Raw genomic sequence first — 22,833 nt, 5'->3', positions numbered from 1 at the left:
GAGTGACTTTTTCCTGGAGAGGTAACATTCAAAAAAATCTACTATCAAAGTCTGCAATTTATGATCTTCTCCCTTATTTAGCTGCTACTGAAAAGGGCGTTTTGAGTGACAGATTTGGGAAACAGCATTTTCCTAAACATTTGTGCATCCCATGTAAAGTTTGCTAAACCCTGAAACAGTCAGGGCTTTGTGGCAAATTGTCTTTATGTCCTGTGCTTTCCAGATCTGTGTTGTGAGCATCACGTAGGAAAGTCAAGCAGCCATAGGAAGAGGGGCAGAAACTTACAGTTTCAAAAGCTGGAGTTTCTGTTGAATGCTGTCAAACCCAGCACTGTAGAAATAAAAGGATGAGATGTTAAGTACTTCAGCAGTTTACATTCAGTTTCAGTATTTTGAATTGGCACTCGTTATTTGGCTGATTGTTTTTTAATTTCATGGAGAAGATTAGTTTCAGGTTTTATTTTGTTGAGTGTTAATTATGATAATTATATATTATTTGCATCTATTGTTGTAACATGAGCCATCTAAGTCTGAGCTTGTCATCCTAAATTTGCTTTTAGTTATTGGATAGGCAGCCTTCAGGCTATGGTTTATCATATGTATTTAAATCCCTACTTTTGGATAAGATGATTCACCCTCTGGATGATCCTTCCTTTTGACAGTAGAGGAGTTTGGATCCTATCCTCTGTTAGTAATCCTATAGATGGCCTAAGTCATGGGCTGTAGATGATTTTCTTTGATATCTGAAATTAGAACAGATGAACCTCATTGTACCTGTGCATAGACCAAGGGTTAGCACCTTGTAATTTATGTAAATTACAATAGATACAGTAAATGCATTAGTGGGCTTAGTGGTGCAAGATAACACAGAATAACGCAGTGAACAATGATACGCGCTCCGTGTGCTGAGAATTTTTTATCACCCTACTAAAGAACCAAAGCAAAAGCCTGCAGCTTTTGCTCAGGCAAAGTCCCACAGCTACACAGTTTGGCTTGTAAATTTTGTAGGCTAAATATTCTGCTTGAATTACTTAGGTAGTAAAAATATTAATATGTGTAAATTATATTATTTTCAATACAGAAGTTGTTTCCTTTCTAAAGCACTATTATTGTTTAAAGTGTTACTTATTTGCAGGAAATGGATAATTTAGTGCTTTGCCCTAACTCCTTACTTGTGCAGTTGAAAAATACTTCCAAAAATAATTCTAAAGGGTTCAAATTTTATTTTTTATTTTTACTGGCAATTTAGAATTCATGTTATGAGTGTAAATCATTGGCAATCCTTGATTCTTATGAAAAATGCACTCAAACAGTTGAAACTAAACTTTAAACTTTTGCATGTCTTACTGTTGCTACAGCTGCACTAACATTGATTCTATCATCATCCAGAAAATTTATGTTGTCAGCTGTCACATTTAAAATCTGTAGCACAGTATACAGTTTTCTAAATGTTTACTAAATTACTTCAAATGTTTATGAAGAATTGAAATCTTGCATATGGTCATAGAAGTTAGACCATTTACTAGTGTCATAAAGGGTTTTTTATTTTTATTTTTTGTACATGCATAAAAACTTTGTAATAACATCTGGGACACATTCTGTGGAGACGCTGTGCCAAATCAATGTTATAAACTGGTCAGCTAATGACTACTATGCATATTTTGCACGTGAAATGGCACAAAATACTGCTGTTTTTAGGACTGCATCTTTTAATGCCTAATTCAGGTACTATTACAGATATTACTACTTTTTCAGTGCTTAAAGATGAAGCCAAACAGCTAGGATTAGTGGAAAGCTGTGGCATGTGCTAATTGCAAGTAGTCCCTTGGATTGTGTTTTAATTTGAATGTAATGTAAATTTAAGTGAAGTGTACAGAGAAGTTGTTAGACAAATACATTCTGGTTAAACTAGATTCTTCCAAGTGAATGTATTCCAAAACATAGAAAGACAGAAATAAATTGCAATTACTGCAGCAGAAGAACAAGTTATTTGGGTGGGGTGAAGTAAGGAGTCCTCTGTCTCTGTTTTCGCACAAATGGCACTTCAGTACATGCCTTGTGTCCTGTAACAGTGAAATAGCTTCAGACGAACTTCTGTTGAAACAGTTAGTTCTGTATGTGACTGTTGTAGTCCTAATGTAAATTTAATGGGAATATAAAAGTCGAATTTTTTTTTTTCTGTACCAAATAAGCACCTCCTCGTGACCATTGTATAAAAACCGTCTTGCATACTTATGTCCCAATCCTGAAAAAGTTTTTTGTGAATAGCTTTTCTGAGGCCAGTTGGACTATTTGCATTTGCAAATGTGAATGTGCATGCAAATGTTTAGCGGTTCAGTATTAGAAAAACAGATGGAAATGTTTGCTGTAAAATAACTATTTTAACTCTAAAAGCTTTTATTTAAGAAGCTGCTGCTTGTAACTTAGAGCACATGTAATCATACATTAATTCTAAGTTGATGTATGTAATTCCTTTAAAATGTATTTGGTAGACCTATAACTTTTAAGAATGAACAGTATAATAAAGTTCACAATACATAAAAGACTATTGAAATGTATCAATATTTAGCTTATATTTGCTTTTATATAAAATGCAAATACTGGTCGATCCACTTGAAATACAGGAAAAATACTTGCCATGACAGATAGGTACCACACCAATTATTGCTTTGCAGTATTGTTTAGTATCTTTAAATAGCACAACTGATACTTTTTATATTATGCTATAATAAAGGCTGTACAGGTTACTACAGATACACTTCCTTCTTGATGATAGGAACGAATCATTACTTTATTTCTGTGATAATGGACAAGATAAGATGAAAAATGACAGAAATAACAGAAATCAGTCTGATTGTCTTGAATCTGCTAGTGACATTCTGATTTATTTTGAAAATGGATTTTTAAGAACGAATTGATTTTAATATACTTTATAACAAATAATTCTGGAAAATAGTAATCGGCTATTTAATTTGAATATTGTTAGAAAATTATGATTATCAAGATAATCTGATCTTTATAATTCAGTTTAATAATTCCCCTTTTCCTTTTATTACATTTCATATTAATGTCTTTAATATGAGAGATTTGGCAGGCCTTATAGTACAGTATTTTATATAAGTAATTAGAACTACCATGAGATAAGCGCCAACAATGCAGTCTTGCAGAAATCAGCACAGTTCAAAGCTGCATGTGTTTTATGAATACAGACAGAAACTTTGAACTCAATTATCTCTGACATTCTGGAATACTTGGGGCTGGAGTACACATTTTTTTTGTATTGCTTTAAACTCTCCTTTTCTGATGACATTGTGTAGTTCTTCAGCATAGTCACAACTATATTGATAGCAGGGTGTTTGCACTGTTATTACCGCTTCAGGTATTTACTAAAAGCAACTAACGCCTTCAAGTCACTGTTAAGTCAGCCTGTACTTGAGACTAGGTGAACAACACGGTGTAGACGAGCCTCTAATAGAGTTGGAAGCAACACGTTTTGGTGTATAAGTAAGTGGTAAACAAGTCTTCATGCTTACACTGTATTAAGCCAGCTGTTCACAGTCCCCTGGCGCAGCTTGAGAATCCAGAGATTGCTAGAATGTGGGGATTTTGTGTGTTTCTCTGTACTGGGGACAGGTTAAGAAAAAGATGTAGGAGCCATTATACTAGCTCTCTCTTATTGGATGATTGGTAGGAGGAGAGCTTTTCCTTAGCGATAACTTTATACCCCTTTTCAGCCATTTTTATGTGCCTGCAGAAAGGTAGAAGGTGATACTGGTGGGCCAAAGGAGCTGGTGGTTTTTGATTTTTAGTATGTGACACCTTTGGAAATTCAAAATGATTTCTGTTTCTTTGAAAGGATAGTGTAAAATTAGACTCTGAATGTTAGTATCAAATTATAAGATAATAATACAGTATGTCTGCTAGTATGTTATTGATTGGTGCACAGATAATCAGATACACTAAACCTGAAGTGATTAAGTGGCCCTTCATTGCAGTAATAGTTTTGCTCTATTTCTAAGCAGAAAGTTACATTTTGCAACACCTTGCAAGATCTGTAACAGCATTTCTGGGCACTCAAAAAGTATTATTATTATCATCCTAGGTTCTCACTTAGAATAGCATGTGTATTGTTTATAGTTAAGTACTAAATAAAAGGAGGGGTTTTTAATAAAAAATCAAATGTAGAAAAAAATCCTGGCCTTATTTACACATTTTGGTCTTGGCTCAGAGATTCAGTTTCTGAAAGAATCTCCTTTCTCTCCCATCTTCTTTGTGTTTTCTGTTTCCTTACAGTAAAGTTTGCCTGCTTCTAACAAATGGCTTCCTCTGCAAAAAGACAGAGTATATCAACCTTAATATTATGAATTCACCAAATGATCGGCATATACATTTTAGCACGAACATCCAATAAAAATAAATACATCTGCAGTGAACATGGTAAATTATATGCGAACTTACACTATAATAATAAACAGGAAACAGCAGCATCTGAGTCTGCAACTGGCTTCTCAGGAGGCTTCAGGCTTCCAGCTGTGGTAGCAGCTGTGGATCTGGCTCTGGAAGTCTTGCTGAAACAAGCTGACAAAGGGCTGATTACAACATGGAGTTGAGTTTCTGCTTGGATTCATTTTGCTTTTAACACACTTTGGTTATGAAAAATTTGCTCATTTACCCTGTTTGTGATTTTATATCCTGCACTTCATAGTCATTGGACTGGTGTGGTGATTATCACCAGTCTTAGTGACCTGGATCATAGAGACCATATATTGCCTATACCATTTGTTGAACACTGCAGTTTGATTTTGACTTATTGGAAGAAATCGAAAACTCTTTTCCTTTCCTCTTCCTTCTCCCTCCCCATCCCTAGAGACTGTTCAGCATTTTTTGTTCAAAATGTTATACACTAAAGTTGTTGGATTTTTTTAATTGTTGTTATATGAATAGAAAAAAACTTATGAGATGACCACATGATACTCACCTGCAGTGAAATCTGGAGAACAGGCAAGAGTCTGGGTAAGCTTTGCCTGGTGAAACAAGCAGAGAACTTCTTTTTATCACTTTTTACTACAGGGAGTAATTCTGATTTCACAGAACCTGACTGAGAGAAGCAGCATCTACCTGTGTTTTCCTAGAGCAGTTTTATAGAACAACCTTCATGTATTGCAGGTCCTTCTTTTCATCTGTGGTTGCATGGGCTCTTTTTTTGATTGTCCACTGAAGACGTGATTAAGCTACTAAAAACTCTGGCCTTGATTCGGCAAAGATTTAAGCACATATTTGGAATTAAACACTTGCATTGCAAAGTCTGCTTTGTGAACTCTCAGAAATTTGCTTCTGCTCTCATACTGTGGAGTGTCTCTGGTGAATATCCTGAAATCAGGACAGCCTTTTTCATTACAAATTCTTTTTTCTTTCAGTCCTACCATCTTTTTAGAAAATAGCTGTATTCTCCAACTCAACTGAATCCCAAAATTGAGTCCCGGTTGCCTCTGTAACTTGTTGCTCAAACTCTTCTCTCTTTTTCCCTCTGCTTCTTTTCTTCACACAGGATCTTGCTCATTTCTCCGAAGGAAAAATAGATACAATATGATCTTCCTTCTGTCATTCTGTTCTCCCTCCCCTCTATAATCCTTCCTCCTTCTTCTCTTCCACTGTCAAAGCAGCAGAAGTTTCTTGTCTACTTTCCGTCTGTACCCCTGCCACTTGCCCCAGTGACCCCACGTTCTGCTCTCTCCCTTATTTCTCCCCTCCCTTATTCTCTTTCTTAACCTCTCACTATCCGCTGGCTCTATTCCATTGCAATATAAGCAAGCATTTGTCTCTTAAAAATTTCACCTTTGACCCCAGTCGGTTCTTCATCTCATATCTCATCGCCTATCTCTTCTTCATTCCCTAAGCTCATTGAAGGCGCTGTTTATAATTACTGTCTGGAGACCCTATTCTGTGATTCCCTCCTGTAACTCCTACACTTTGGCTTCTGTTCCTTGCTTGCAACTGCAACAGCTCTCACCAAACTCCCTGATGACAAGATCTCAGAAACAGTAGTCTGTCCTCATTCTTCTTGACTTGTCAGTAGTGTTTGCTGCAGTTGACTAGGGCCTTCTTTTGTCCTCTCTTGCCTTATGTAGCTCTGTCTTCTTGATCTTCTTTCTAAGCATTCCTTCAGCATGTTCTTCTGAGTTGTCTCCTGTTTTGGAGTGGTGTTGGTGGTGGTCTTGGGGCTCTGCTTTGACTGGTGTTCTTTTCTCTTTTTATGCCTTGTGGCTTATTTCAAACACTAAAGAGAAAATGTAAGTGCCAAATGTATCTGTAGATGAAAGATCTACCTTTCTATTGAAACCTGTCTCCTCTCACTGAAGCTTATTAATTTGGAACTGCACAAATGCAATTATGAAGCATTGCACCTGGAGCTGCCTTGAGTCTAGATGTCTTGGCAAATGCTCAGAGCAGATGGTTGATTATCTCCCCCATTCATGTTGATGCATATATTTTCTCCTTTTGTATGATAGGCTCTCTGTACCCCTGCTAGCTGTACCAGCCCTTCTCTACATCTGTTCCAACTTGTACTACTTTTTGTATGAATGACTCAAATTGTGTCTCTTATTTCAAACGAGAACATAACAAGACCTTGTCAAATAGAATTCATATTTTATGATCTGTACTAAAAATGTTTCTCTTGATATATGTTTGGAGTGTATTTGACTCTTTTACAGCCTCATTTTAGGCATTTCACTTTCTTTGTCAATGCCATGAACTGAGTCTCATTTCTATTGCTCCTGTCCTTTCTTCATGGAATCATTGTACATCTTCATTGTACAATACCACTAAATTTAATGTTTTCATCACACTTCTACTTTTTATGCCAATTCACTACATGAAAAGATTAAATAAATTTGTGCCAAACTCATCCTCAATGAACTCTCCTAAAAGCAGTTTCTTTTTTCATTCTCCACATGACTTTGTTTTCTCTATGTTAGGAAGTTCTTTACCTGTCTAATTCTTTCAATAATCTTTTTTTCTCTAGTTTAATATTGAATATCGATGTCCAGATAGATTATATCTACCGTATTTTTCCTGTTTAACATTTTAGCTTAAACGCAATGATGTAAGCATGCAGAGAGCTCATAATCTCAAACAGATTTTTACGCTATAGGAGGCAGATTCCTCGGGTCATCACATCCTTTAATACCGCAGCAGGCCCAGCTGAATTATGTGAGCTCAGGCAGGTTTCTGCTAGCTAGCATGAACTACAGGGAATGTTTCCTTGTGGCCTGCTTTTACTTTTGTTTGCTCTACTCCATTCCAGATGTCATTCATGCTGCATTATCACTACCAAATACAGATCTTATTGACAATAATATATATAACTGTTAGGAACATACAAGATATAGCTAATTAGAGGGAACGTGTAGTTGTATGTTGTGCATTTTGCATTTACTTTCTTCATGTTTAGTACTGTTGCTCACTTCATAGTGAGTGTTGTGGGTTATGTTGCAAAATAGTTTCAGTAAAAGACTGTGTGTTCTCTGACTCTAGGCACCGTACTATTATGAAGAACAGTCCTTTGGGTCTGAGATTTTTTGTGCTTGATTTCACTGGAAAATCTCTCTGTATGCATGTAAAATATAAGGAAATTATCTTGTACTGTATTTGAGCATGTGTCACTGAAAAGCAAGGCAGTGTTTTTACTGCTTAAAGTAGCTACCTTTTTATTTTTAATGTAGATAAGTAAATTCAGAATTTTGAAACTTAAATGGTGACATCTAAATTGGGGTGGACGGTATTTGATGAAATCTATGGCCAAGTCTCAAAAAACCCTGATTTTCATAACATACAGATAATTGAAATCATGCCTACTAGTCGTCTGGACTGAAATTATGAGGAGGATGTAATGCACCCAACCACTTTTGTGGAAACAAAATAAATTTCCATTTCGTTGTCAGGGCTAATCAGATTATTTTTAGGTTCAGGGGCTGCTTCTTTCTTACTGCTGTTTCCGCTGTGCAAAACTATACCTTCACCTATTGGAATGGAATACGTTCTATGTGTTAAAATGCTGATAATTTGTTTTTGCCTGTTGCTCATCCTGATTTCACATTCTATCTTTCCGTTTCTCCTTCAACTGCAAATAAACAATACACCCCTTACCTTCTGGACCTTGGCTACATGCAAACTGGCATCTGCTCAATCCAGTTTGCATTATACAGTGTATAATTTTACATTTTATCCTTCAGTGTTGAGGAAAAGGGAGTGATGAGGGTTCGATGAAGGTTCTTATTCTCCTACTAAGAAGCTGAGCAACCTCCCATTGAGACTGGGGCTCTACCTGCCTCTGAATCTGTTGTAAATCCCTCTACAGCCACACTTATTTTGATTTTGAAGGCCTGTTTCTGGTTAGTTTAATCCTATTCTTAATCAATTTAAGATAAACAATTAAAAATTAAATTGGAATGTCACGGCTTTTAAATGTCATTAAAAAAGGAAATTGAAATCAAATTCTACATTAACACGGCATTAAGACTGTGAAGGCTCAGCTGTGGAGCACTTTTTGTGCTTCATGGAGCAGATAGCTGCTGAGAGACACAGTCCAGTTTCTCAGTTCCTCTTGTCCCAAGCCATACCTAAGCTATGGCTAGCAATGGAATTACCATTTTTGTGGGGTGCTGGGATAGAAATGCCAACAGAGAAATTGACTGGGGTAGGATTAGAGCTACCCCGTTCACCACAATTCTACTTACAGGGTAGTGGAGTTGTTATAAGTTTTCCTTGTGCTGCTATCTATGGTCCAGGTAGCTGGCACAAGGAAGTAAATGATACCTTACTTTCTCTGAATACTTTGTGTGGGCCAGGCAAGAAAAATCTTGAGCGGGCTCTTACAATTTAAAAAGGAAATACCAGGAAAATTTGAATTTTCCTGCAGTAGCATTAACTTGGCTGCATCGTGAATCCTTTACAATTTGTGACATTTATTGATCATAAATAAAGCTATAAAACTGTGATTTGTGATTTAAAAAAAAGAGAAATCTGCTATTTTCATCTGATGCAATTTTAACTTTTCATTTAAATCTTTATTCTACATTGACCCACTTAAATATTCAAAGTTCTATTTAAACTTTACTTCTTTTTGATTGTAACATGTGGACCAATACAGATAAGTGTATATAAAACAAAAGTATATTTGTGTGTTGTTCTTTTTATTGTAGGTATGTGTCATGTGCACTGGGATGCCCATATGAAGGAAACATCACACCAGCTAAAGTGGCCGAAGTAAGAATGCACTTTTGGCTTGTCTTTTTAATGATAAAAATATACCTTGTAAAGTGTGCCTAAGTTATTTTCTCTACTTAATCTTAAAAAGATCTTTAATGAATAAAATTTAAGGGAAACAAACACAAAACATAGCTGACTCTAAAACTAGTGGCATAATCTCCCTATTTTTTTCAACCATATCCAGTCAAATTTAAGGAAAATAATGTGATTTTTATTAAAATCAGCCTTGAGAAGAAAAAAATATATATATGTGCTATTTCCTTCAACAAGATATCAAGGAAGTGCTTAAAGAAACAGAGTCAAGCACATTTGTCAGTGGACCGTGCTGCATGAGATGATTTTCAGCACAACCTCCTGCAAAGGGAAAGTGCTGTAAAATTTATTCTATGCTGGCACGAGCATACTGCTCACTGCCTATCAGTAGTGCCACTACTAAAACATTGTGTTTCTGGCACATGACGTACAAGCATCATGTGATAAAGGCACGAACCAAAACTCATCCACAACATCATTTCCTACTACTTACCTTGCTATTCTGCTGTGATGGAATAAGATGCACCCTCCCTTCCTGTGCCCTTTTCCCAGTAAGATAAAGGAGAAGGAAGATGTTTTGTCCAGCCTTTCTCTCCAGCAGAAAAGAGATGAGGTCCTAAAAAGGCAGGAGAGTGGAAGGAAGGCAGGAAGGCAAAGAGGGCAGTGAAGGTGAAATGGGCAGTGGGTATGAAAGTAGGAAGAGAATTCAAGACACACAATGCAATACATACTGACTTTCCTCCTGGAGGAGGATTTGCCTTCTATTCCACTGTGCCTGTTACATTTAATCACCTTTTTTTTGCAGCCTAGCAGAATCTGCAAACCACTTTTTTTGTTCTGTAGCAGCTAGTCAACATTTGTCTTGTATCTTGTGCTCAGTGTGTGTGGCTTTCAGGTCCTGTCCTCCTGCATCTTCTAGTTTACGTTCCAGATGGAACTTGTGATAGGGCTGCTTCCATGGCAGCCGCGTGTACTCTCACTCTTTGAAAAAACAGCTAAATTGGAAGGTATTCAATATTTCTAAATTAATTGGTTTTAATATGAAGTGAAAGTTAGAAGTGATACAGCTTTAGTTAGAGCAGTGATGACAGATTCAGCTGTGCTGTTGGTAAATTGCTTACTGCAATATCATGTTCCCCAACAGGCTTCTTTCCATGTGTTGCTTTTTAAAACTAACTACTCTCCTTTCACAGAAGAGTTCCCTTTCAGTTTGACAGTGGGAGTGCTATTTAGTGTTCCAGACCTGCAACCTTTTACTCACACAGCTGTTTTATTTTCTCTTTTCATCCTAGTAAGTTTTTTCTTTTATACTTGTTCATCATCCTGTGTGTGCTTAAAAAATAAAAGGTACCTCCTTAAGTTATTAATTCAGTCCCTGGTTCAGCAAGCATTGATGCTTATCTAGAAGCATCTGATTAGCTGTTAATGGCTTTTACATAAACACATACACTCGTCCTTTGCTGAATCAGGATTATCAAAATTACTGGCTGTGTTGCTAAACCCTGTCAGAGAGTTGCCTTGCTAGTCGTCATCTTTCTCAGGATGGGAGCACATCACTCCCTTAGCTGTGCATTGCAATCAGCAGCTATGACTTAGGTTGAAACTGTTTCTTCCAGGATCAATGACAGTGACCAGATTTTAAGCAAAAGGTTTTTTACCTGGAGCAAAAACAATTAAGAGAGGTGGATCACAAACCAGCCTATATGCATTTCTGGCTTACTAGATACATAACCGTTTTACGCATAAGGATCTAATGTGTCTAAACTTCAGATGCCCTCAGACTTGTAGAATCTATCTAGCACATCCATCTGGTTCTCCTCTCATCCTGTAAAATAAACCACTGTATAGCCCTGTTTTATCGCTCTGCTTCCTGAAATGGAGTCACTCTTTAACCATTTATAGTCCTCCAATTTGTTAGTTTTAACCTTAGGCAAATAAGGCTTGAGAGTTGTTGGAAACACAATGGAACATCCTTGAAGCCAGTTGTGTTCCCCATTATCTTTCAGGCATATACTCAATTGTTTTCATCTGCAGCTGTTGTCTTTCTGCCTGCTTCTTTCTTTCCTTAGCTCCCTTTTACCCTAGATCAGAGAATTCATATAAATATTATCCAGCATTCAGTAATTTGCCCTCGCTGATCAGGCCACAGAAAATGTATATATTCTTGTTTCAATATTATTTAGATTATTACAGACTTTCCCTTACATCATCAGGATTGCAGTGTGTATTTATGCTGTTATTCACTTAAAAACATCTGGAACTGGAGTGCAACCTATTTATATTCAATTTAAGAGTGCAGTTTTAGATTTTCTTCCCAGCAATAGGGAAGATTGTTCACAATTTAAGGTTTTGCAGTACTGGGTCAGCAGCTCACATTTTGATCAATGGCTGGCATCAGGGCAGTGCTCCCATGAGGAGTAGTACAAGACTCGTGTAGTAAAATTGTTGAGCAGTGAGTGCAAAACAACCTTGTTCTATTAACCAAGCTGCAACCTCATCATCACTTTCTGATTACACTGACAAAATAATGTATTCTCTTCTCCCCCACCCTCCTCGCAAAAGTCCACACTGAAAAGTTAAAACAAAAATATAAGTAAGTAGCCTTCTCCTAGGATGAGATAGAGGGGGGTAGAAGGACAGTAGGATAGAAAATCCAGTACAAAAAACTCTCATTCAGCTTTTGAATGTGCACATTCTTCTTGGCATTAAATATATAACTCTTTGTTTTTTAAGGGTCGATTTAAGTTTAGATCATGAAAAGTCAGTGATGGTGCTCAGCTTGTTAGTACTCTCTTCTTTCACCTTTCAGGGCTTGATTTTCTGAAAGCTGAAAGACCTACACACTGAGCACTGGAGAGAAATGAATGCAATATGATTTCTAGCTGTTTACATAGTCCCCTAATCATCACTGAGATGCTCACTTAGAAATACTTTGAATCAAGGATTAAAAAAAGAACATCTAGAAAAAATATACGGTCTGCTTCTTTCACCCTGCTATTAAACAAAAGTTTGGGGGTTATGTAGAGGTAATCTAATCTATGACTAACTGCAGGTGATCCATTTTGTCTTACAGCAGTAGTCCAGTTTAAACACCTACTATGTATTGATGATATAAAAATATGCTGCAAGATGGAATCCTGGTGAATGTCCTTTTCTTAAGCATACATTGAATTTATGGTGATATGAACCCAGGACTTTGTGACTTTAAAGCACAAAGAATTTTACTACATTTGCAAGAGTCATGGAACTTGCAAGGTTTGAGCAGAGCAATCGAACTACTTGAAGTTCTTTTCAGCTGTTCTTTGAATTAAGTGAATAGCAATATTAATCCAGTACTTCCGGGACTGCTGGTGCAGCACTTTATCAGCTTCTGCAGACATATTCACAGCAATCCAACTGATGAAGTCCTGAAATTGCTTTAACAGCAAAATGCAGAGCAACTGAAGTTGTTCTGGAAAAGAGTATATTTCTTCATTTCTAAACAGTTGATTTCTAGACTGGGATTCCGTGCCAGTGGAGTTTCCTTTTGGGAGCGTTGATACACAGTGCAGAATGCTAAAGGGGACAGACGTACTCGGCAACTGTAAATAGGTTGAAACCTTTTCCAAATAAATGGATAGAAAGATACAGAGTTCCTGTATTCAATTTCTGAAGCAGTATTTTCAGTGCAAACATAATTTTGTGCTTTACAGAGTGTATGTCTCTCTCCGTACAAACATTATGGGACCAAACCTCAAATCCCTTATTCATACAAAGAACTCCTCAAAGGCATAATTCTAGAAACATTTAGGGCTTTATAGAAGTGAGCAATATTTGCATAGGGTTTTCTTTGGTACTAAGAGAAATCTGAAGACATAAAGGCTGTAATGTTAATTGTATTAAAGTTTTGCTCTTTTGTATTTTAACATTTGGATTTATGAAAAGCAAACAAAATTGATACTAGCTAGATGATGTTAAAACTTCAGTTTTCATTGATGCTTTCAGTGCCAAGAGGAAGCAAAATCAGGCTTCTAGTTAATTATTTATTGTATTAGTTCAGCCAAGTGCTTAGCTCTGTGTAATAAGCAAACAAAAGGGCAGGTCTTTACCCTGTACAACTTGTAGGCTGAAAAGTACGTGGAGAAAACCAAATGACTGGAACATCCCCAGAGAAAGGAAAATGTTGGGAAAGGGCTTGACAGAAACTTAATTCGTAGAATAAATCCTTGCTTCCTTGGATTCTGTTGGAGAGTCAAAAAGCAAGTTGTTGATGGATTAGGGTTAGTTGGTTATTCCATGTATGGAAGCAGAACTAAAAACTTCAAGAAGAGGGTCTGTGGGATGTTGTTCTTGGGTGACAATTTTCAAGAAGAGGATTTCTGATACAAGGTCCACTTCAGTGGGACAAAACCCTATAATACACTAAGAGCTATGCATAAGTATGTCCTTTTTACCGTATGGTCTGAACCCTATTTTTCACTCTTGCATCTTGACCTCTTTGTATTTCTCTGTTTCTAATCAGGTATCTAAACGGCTGTACAGTATGGGCTGTTATGAAATATCTCTGGGGGACACAATTGGTGTGGGGACTCCTGGAAGTATGAAAAGGATGTTGGAAGCTGTTATGAAAGAAATTCCTCTGAATGCTCTTGCTGTTCACTGTCATGACACGTATGGCCAGGCGTTAGCCAATATCCTCACAGCCATACAGGTAACTCAGGTCCTCCTTTTATAGATATGATAGTAATAGTCTTAGTTTAATTCAAACACACAATTTATAAAAGTCTCACCCTTAAGGAAATCAACAGAACAGGAAACAGGCACTCACCAGACTTTCAAAAAGTGTTGCCCATGCTTCAGACTGTCTACAGGTATTGCTGCTTTGCTTATGCTAAGAAAATGTCAAAACACTTTCTGCAATCCCACATGAAACTGGAAATTGTCAGTTATGAATTCTTATCTACTTATTACCTTGAATTCCATACAACACCAATAAGAGACAGTGATGGTGATTAAATGCTGTTGATTTTGGACGAATGAGGGAGATAGATAAAATATATATTTTTTCTGATGTCTCAGAGTCCTCTTCTGTGCACATTCACAGATTATTAAATGAAAATTTCTACTTTAAAGATGTGGCTAAATATAAAATAGAACAATGCATAATTACATATATTGAATTTGTTTTCACATTGATAAATCTAAATTCTTAGGAATGTGTTACAGAGAATGAGTGTTTTTTTAGACAGTTCTACCACTGTTAACATGCCTTCAGTATTATTTCATGTTTAGCAATTGTACCTTCCAAGTAAGATGAGCAATAACTTTATGTCTTGTTTAATCTTCTTTCAAATCTGTTGCTAAATAGGAAGAAAGAGTTAATTTCCTGAGAAGATATCTTTTCCTTTGAGTTTGTATTTCTTAATAATATAGATATTTACTACAAGAAACAGACCACTAATTCTAGTGTACATTTTATAAGGATATTATGTTGACGAAAAATATTTTCAAATATATATGTGTTCCAAAGGAGGGGTTTCTTTACTAAAAGCTACAGAAACAAAAGCTATTTACAAGTTATAGGTCTATATGTTCTATTTTATGCTTAGGAGCATCTCTTATTTCTGCATTCCTGAAATTCGTACAACAAAATCAGCTATTCTGTGTGTTGACTTGATATTTTGATACGGCACAAATGTTGTTTAGAAAGAACAGCAGTATATTAACAGTTTTAATGGTATCAGCAAGAAGAAGGAACAGGGAAATGTTTCAGTATGGGAGTCTCTGCAGGTATTTGATTAGATACTGCATGTTAAAATTCAGTAAAAAAGGTTCTAACTTTTACTAGTGTTGTTCACTGATGAGCCTTACTTGCTTTTAGTATTGCAATTGTGTACATATGTATCATGGGATAAATAAATTACTAATTTTACAGTTAGCTTCAGTTGCAGATGTAATAGCTAAAAGCATGAAAACCCTTGAGCATGGGAGGAGTTCTTCATAAAAATACTTGAAGCATTGTTTTTCAAATCCTTCCTTAAAATAATTGCTGTCATGGTGCCTATTAAACACTGAAACAATGACTGTGCTTTGTTGACCCCAGTATCTGTTATGATACATTTCACATTTACCTTATGCTCCTGTCTTTTTATGTATTTCTGAAATTAACTCTGCAAGAGCTAATGGGGGAGAAAGCTCTTAGGTACCTTATGTGCAGTTTAGGCTAATTTAGATGCAAATTCAAGAAAGCAATAAATCTGGAAAATAGTTCCCTACCCAGTCTTCTCAGATTACTGAGAAGCCAGGTGTGCCTGAGATTCTTGCAGAAAACTTCCTTATGTGCTAAAATTCTGCTACAGTGCACATCTAAAGGTGCTATGTTTTGGGCTGAACTGAACTTTTCATAGATTTAGCCAAAAGTCCTTGATGAGGTAGGCATTACACAGGCTCTCTGACTGGCTTTATGCAGGCTGCTTCTTGGCTTAGTCTGAAGGCAAGTCCCCTGACTCTTGGATCCTCAAACTGGGCCTCTACGTCACAGCATCCTTTCCTATCTCTGTAGTCTACCACTGATTCTAAATAAAGACTTTACTCAAACAAAACTGGCAGCTAGCAGTGAATTATAGCTAAGTAATATTATTTCTAAAACAGGGAAGCTTTTACTAGTCATCTTGATTATAGAGCGCCAAAGCCACTGGATCAGAACACTCAAGTCACTTCTAGCCCCTGCTGTCAGGCTTGTTTGTATTTTCCTGTCTCCCAAAGAAAAATGCAGGGTGGTTTAAGGTGCTAGAGCAAAATCTCTTGTCTTAAACCCACTAATTTTTTCACTGTCCAGATTCTCCACAGATGGAATTTCTAACCCTCTTTCGTTATGGGCCTATATGAGAGAAACTGTATTTCATAATGAGTAAGATGTGATTGAGGGGTTTTAGAAATAACAGGCTACAATTATTGTATGAAAACAATTGTAAAGAGTATTCAGCAAACAAATTACAGTCTTCGTAAGACACTGTAGACTACAACCTCAGACTGAATACTATTGTATTATATATTATATTTTCTAAGAATTAATGAATGACAGCTGGAAAGCCACAAATCATTCTATACTAAATCAGGCAGTGCTTGGATGGGAGATCTCCTAGGAGTGGAAAGAGGTGCTGGTGATTCAGTAAGTGATTTTTTATACAGATCACATTGTTTCATACAGGATTATACTACCCCAAATATTTTATTTTGTTTGGGGCTGATCCAAAGTCATCTAGAACTGACAGGCTATATCTGTATATGAAATTAGCAGGGAAGTAGCCTTGTAATTTTAGTATTCAGTTTTATGTGTGTTGTTTTAGCAAAAGGATAGGTAGTGATAGATGGGGGAGAGATAACCCAACTTTTAAAGGATAACTAATTTATCCTTTAAATGAAGTGATATTTCAGAACAAAATGTTAAACATTTTAAACAGAAACATGTCTGACTCTTGATTAACCGGCATAAACTTGGCTGAATCAGGGAAGGAAAATATTAAAATATCAGAGTATACAATTTATTCAAGAGCCAAAATCGGAAGATGGGAAATGATGTGGTGATCTAATTAGGGACTGTGATATTTTGAGTAAAATTCATATATAGGTTAGCTAATGTGACAAATACAAAATGTAGCTAAAACAAATAGTAAAACATTTATAAGAAATTGTTACAGACCTCCAAGGAAGAGTAAAAAGATGGATCAGGAAACCTGTGCGCTTGGAGAGGCCCCAGTAAGGGTAAACCAGTGATCTCAGGAGATTTGAGTTACCTTGACAATTAGCTCCCATAGCATTTACAGAATGGATAAGAAGGGGGAAGTTTTTTAATGGAAGAACTATTTTCTTGCATAGCTTGTGTAGTTGCCAGAAATAGCTGAGTAAGTCTGTTTTCTTAGCACATCTCTGAACATGAGAAAGAATAATTCAAGAGGCAAAAAGGAGTTTTGACCTGCAGTGATAGTTCCGTGAATGAAACAATTGCATGGTAATTTCATAGAATTTTATCAAATTTGAATTGTTAATTTTAATTCATATAAACTGATCCTTACTTACACTACCGGGATCAGGTCCTAACTTATAGAAAGCTAGTGTAAACTTTAATGACTTACCACCAACAAGGAATTTTAACACTTTGTGTGATCATTTTCACCTGATTGGGCACTTTGAGATGAATGAGTTTGATGACTTGCCAAATGAAAACATTTTTTCATTAGTGCTTTCTTCTTCCAGAAAAGGAAAACTTTGAGGAAAATTAAAAAAAATCCCAAATCCACACTTTAGTACCAGAAATGGAATTTAGCAAGCCTATAATTAAACTTTCAAGGTGTCTCACACTGCAAAATCCAAACTGATGAATATAATTATTTATTGCCAACATTAGAATAGAAAATGTCCCCTTACAGATAGCTGAAAATATTTAATAAAGTTTTATTAATATCTTTAAGGTCCTTGAACTTTAAAGATTTGGGTTTTTTTTAATCCAAATAGAAGTGTCTGGCCGCTAAACTCACCCGTCTATCACTTAACTAAATAGGGCCCTTTGACTCACACTGATGATTCTAACCAACTTGCATGTAGGTTATTTTTTTCCATATGTAGTTTGCATATGGAATAGGGCTAGATTCACATACAGGCAGTTAGTGATGATATGCCTGTGTTTTAAGTGGCAGAACTAAGGGAGAATCAGAACAGAGATGCCTAAGCTCCCAATGTATTAATTCGTAAGGATCAAAATGCTTCAGGACTAAAATTCACAACAGCCAGCAATGGTATGGCCTGAGCTAACCACTGAAAAAAGGACTGTTTGAAATCCTCATTTTGCTTTTGGGCCGACCCTTGAAGCCTTAAGTGAGATGAATTTTCCACCAAAAACCGTCTTCTAGATTTAAGTACCTGACCTGGCCCTTTTTCAAATACAGGATTCACTGTTTGTGGCTGTTCAGCTTTCCTACAGGACAGACGGTCAAGGCCTGCATCTCATTCTTCCCCTTTTAGATGCTAGTCCAAGGCCAGCTCACTGAGAAGCACTGCTGTCCAGAGGCCAAGAGGCAAGATTTTGCCAGTCAGTTAAATCTAGAAAGCATTTAACTGTGTCTGAGTGTACGCAAAGCCCTAACAGATCTGCACTGGCAGCTTTGCTGAGGAAAAAAGAATTCATTGAGGAATTAGTGTGTTTGAGTGATATGGCTTGTGAATTATGACTATGAACTTAAACATCTCTTTTAGGTGCCAGATCTTCTTTAGCTGCCATAGTCCTTTAAAGTTTTTAGACTTGTATTTCTGGAACTAACTGACCAAAAAGAGTATCGGCATAATGAGGAATTTCCAAACAAATATGGCATCAGTAAGACTATTTCGGTACTAGAAAATCCCCTTAGCATTTGTATCCTGCAGTCAATCCCTGCATATTTGATTTATCCAATTTAGTTTAGTAGGTGTCTACAAGGATGCAGGGGATATGTTAGTGTATCCCAGTGAATGACTAGCATGTACAGCTGGAAGTTATACAAGTTAGAGTAGAAAAAAACCAGAGAAGTAATAAAAAGCAATAATGGTAGAACGGCATGAAGGTATGGATAGCAAAGGTGGGAGGTCAAATGGGAAAAAGGCAAATATATTAGTGTACTAGACAGTTAAATATTCAACCATTCTGGGGTTTTTATTGGTGATTATTACCTCGTGTTTTTACTGAGTTATGCATATAAGCAGGCATACAGCCACAGTTTAATCTTTTGATTTAAAAAGAATCAACAGTATAATTTTTTAAAGCAAAACTTTATGAAACTTTATGTTACAGAAACTCATACACATATTTTTCTTGGATTTTCCTGAGCTTTATACTTTTTTCATTTCTTCTTTGGGTTTAATTTCCAAACAGACACAAAGTTAAAACTGGTAGGTTTGTCCTGGATTCATGCTGAAATTGCCCCTTTTCATGATTTTAATGCACAACAATAGCTGGGTTATGATCTCTTTAAACTTTGCATACAGTTGCTTGGACAGAGCAACATTAAGGAAGATTTTAAAACTAGATGAGCTTTGTTGCAAAATGTTATATTAGGGGAGAATTATGAGGACATGTTGTAAGTAAAAATTAAGGAATAAAACTAAAACTTGGTTCCTTGCTCACGCATGCATCGAACAGCAACCAAAAACCCACAGCATACTGGATAACAAAACAAAGACTTTAAAAGAGAACAAAAGAGGTAGGATTATATCATTAAAGACTCATTAATTCATGTATACACTTTTATTCATGTGCTAAGTGGTCACCATGTTGGACGATCAAAATTCAGGACTGCTTTTTTGTCTGCCTACAGTCTGGATTTAACCAACATCTGAATTCCTTCACTTTCTCTTTGTAAAACAGAGAACAAAGCATATACACAAGTCTTCAATAAGTATTAAAAATCCTATTTTCTATATCCCAAAAGAGCAACTGACACTTCTGTTACAGAGTAGGGAGGATAGATCGGCAACCACGAAGAACTGTGAAGCCTCCATGTAGTCACTGTGCGAGACCTGGGCTAGGAATTTCTCAAGAAACAGTATATTGTGAACTGAGTCGTGGGAGAGGCAGTCTAGCCGTACTTTGTCTGTAGCTGAGCAAGTAAAACATACTGCTTTTTAGGCTTTATACGGTAATTCAGGAGATGAATTTATCTGTAGTGGGCTGCCGAAGTTCTTGTTTGAACAATACATTAAATACCACAATTTTTTTTTAAATATCAGCTGCGTGCTGGGGTACCCAGAGCCTAGCAGTGAAATGATTTACATCTAAACTAATTTTTAACAGAGCAAAAATATTTATGATAGGTTCAGTTAAAATTTCAAGACTGTAGTAAAGATAGTTTCTAAAACCGGTAAGGATGTGTTACATGGAATGAATGAGGTACAGGAGGCAGGAACCATATTAGGGGTTCTTAGCTTGTCTTCTCCCTGTTTGCCATATCTCTGTGCATATCACTTGTCTTCATTTTTCCATTTGTGAAATGGAAATGAGGCTCATCTCTTTTTTTTTGTGAAATGATAAAAAAATTACAGGAGGAGAGCATTGGACAAGTACAAATTATTTTTATGCACTCCAGATTTAAAAGTTTTTTTGAATTTGTAGTTTGAAAGCTGACTAGAATTTAATTTTTGTTTAGAGTGTAATTTTGAGATTTAAAAAGCTAAGGTATATGAGTGGGCAAATGATCAAAATACATACATGTCCTTTCAAATTATCTGAGTTTTGTAACACACCATTTCCTTTCCCTTGCGTGGCTGGCATTCTGTAGAATTTGTGCTATACAGCATGGGGGTGGAAAAGACATTTGGGGATCTTGAAAAATGTTGATATTTTTGCATTCCTGTTTTGAAAGAGACATAGAAGTGGAGAGGTTTCAGTAGACCTCACAGGTTTACTTTCTTCTGCAAAATGCTGTTTACAAAAGAATCAAGTTATGCTAGGAAACTGCAAATCACTTAACTGAGAGCTCCAGATTTCAAAGTTCAGATGGGGAAACATTAGAAAAAGCACAGCTTGACTGAGAATGGCTAGTATGGGATTCAGGAAGGGCTGGTCATGCTTCAGTATTTCGCTGGAATTCTTTGAGGCAGTCACTGCCAAAGAAGACAAAGGATATACAGTGGCCATCATATGCTTTGATTTTTCAGAAAACAATTTACAGTGTTCTGTACTGGAAGTTAATATTAAGGCGTGGAGTCATGGAATAAGTGGAAAGTTGGCTAATTGGCAGGAAACAAATGGGAGTTATAAAACAGAATTTCTTCAAGCTGGAAAGCGCCCACCAGCAGGGTAGTAGAAGGATGTGTTTGTGGATCCCAGGTTTTTCTGCTCAAATGAATAATTTGCAGTATGATAGTGCTCATGTTAAGGGCAACTGTTCTAACTAAATCTGACTAGTATTCTCACACAAGCAAAAGAAAAGCATTTAGGGGTAAAAGCAGAAGAGTAGGAATTAGCATAATTTTAGGTAAGGTAAAAGATTATTCGATACAATGTGCATATCTTTTTAAAAAAATATCTTCCTACAGCTTTCTACTTTTAGATTTCTCTAGGAATTAATTTATCCTAGGCAGTTATCAGACGTTTTTTGAATTTAAAAATGTAAACAATACGTTTGAATTTTCTGTCAGCAGACTAAAACAAAATTCCTTAGAAAACATCAGTTTGCATTTTTGCATCTGTTTCCTTTTATTCCAGTTCCTAATAGAAACACCATAACACATAGGTAATGCTAGGGATTAAAAAGTTTAGACATTTGAGCTGAAGAAATACATGATATTAAGAAAGGAAAGAGCAGCTAAAATTGTATAAGATGATAGGTGACAAAACAGAGTCAAAGGAGTCTGTGTGTATCTGAAAGCGGACAAGTCAGGAGGAAAATGGCAGGTGAATTGTGAAAAGGTTCCAGATTGCAAGGTTTCTGTGAGGAAAACTTAAAAAGAGGATGTTTACCTTAGGAAAGTGGAAAAACTATTGCATTATAATTTCAAATAATACTACTAATATAAGCAGTCAGCTAGTTACTTTTATAAGTGAAAAAACATACTACAGAAATGAATACATCAGACTTAGATGTGGGAAGAAAATGAAAGCATAGGCATTCATTCTGAAAATCTGAGAGAGCTTTTGCACTATTTTATCTGTTTTTTTGGAGGGGTGGTTTTTAAAGGTACTGATTTTACACTGTTGCCTGTAATTTCCAAAAAAAAAAAGAAAGAAGAAAGCAAATGAACAAACAGTACCACCCCTGCTCTTTTCTCAGATCAGTACAAAAGAAGGAGCAGCCCTATTTTTATTGCTATCTCCTATTTTTTACAGGATGTGCATAGTATGCAATTTCTGAAGGATCGAATTTTTCTGACCTTTCTTCCTATGCTTCATAAAAACTTGATAGCCTGGTAGGTCACAAATAAATTCCTCGCTGCTGTTATTACAACTGTTACCCTATTCCCTGGAATAAATTTTAAATAAGTTATTTAAATTTAAATAAAATTTCTAACTAATTTCAGGATTTTAAAATTTTGAACATTTTAGGAGAGGTGAGGGACTATATCTGTTACTGTATACTGAATTAGTAGCCAGAGGTCCAAAGGTAAAGATATATTTACATGAGTATATCAATAAGTAGCCTTATTTTTTTAAAGAATCTTATACCCTAAGTGATTAACAAATAATAGAAAACTTCATTGTTCTAGCTACCTCTAATGTGATGATTGAATTTCAGAAGCTTTCAGTCCTCGTTACTGAACCAGCAAACCTCAAGTCTAAGTCTAATTCAGGATACTAATCAGACAAAGAGATCCTGCATCAGTTATAGATTATTCTCATCTCCAGATTCTCCCACTAGAGCTGACTTGGAGCAATAGACACAACTTCCCTTTGGCTTAAACTCAAACCTCAGCTGTCTTTTTAAACATTTTTAAGCTTAGAATTTCTCATGCAAATCCACTTATCTCTATATATATCTCTGCAGCTACGTACAGATTTATTACTCTAGATCTAAATGGAATATG

The 22,833-nt window shown here is 36.1% G+C and overlaps 1 protein-coding gene across 4 annotated transcripts in view; it reads left to right on the top strand.

Moving 5' to 3' along the window:
* Window positions 1-22,833, top strand: part of HMGCLL1 (3-hydroxy-3-methylglutaryl-CoA lyase like 1) — an 87,281-nt gene that overhangs the window by 37,204 nt on the left and 27,244 nt on the right. For 2 of the 4 annotated variants that reach the window (XM_068937393.1, XM_068937394.1), the window contains exons 6-7: window positions 9,204-9,267; window positions 13,805-13,993. In XM_068937393.1, coding sequence (XP_068793494.1) covers window positions 9,204-9,267; window positions 13,805-13,993 — 253 coding nt within the window. Of the gene's footprint in view, window positions 1-9,203; window positions 9,268-13,804; window positions 13,994-22,138; window positions 22,219-22,833 lie in introns of all 4 variants that reach the window. The other 2 variants (XM_068937395.1, XM_068937397.1) reach the window with 2 other exon arrangements.

This window comes from Struthio camelus, chromosome 3, assembly GCF_040807025.1.
Source record: "Struthio camelus isolate bStrCam1 chromosome 3, bStrCam1.hap1, whole genome shotgun sequence".
In the NCBI taxonomy this organism is placed as follows: Eukaryota; Metazoa; Chordata; class Aves; order Struthioniformes; family Struthionidae; genus Struthio; species Struthio camelus.
Note: the sequence above shows the minus strand (reverse complement) of the source record. Positions and strands in the feature narration are given on the sequence as shown.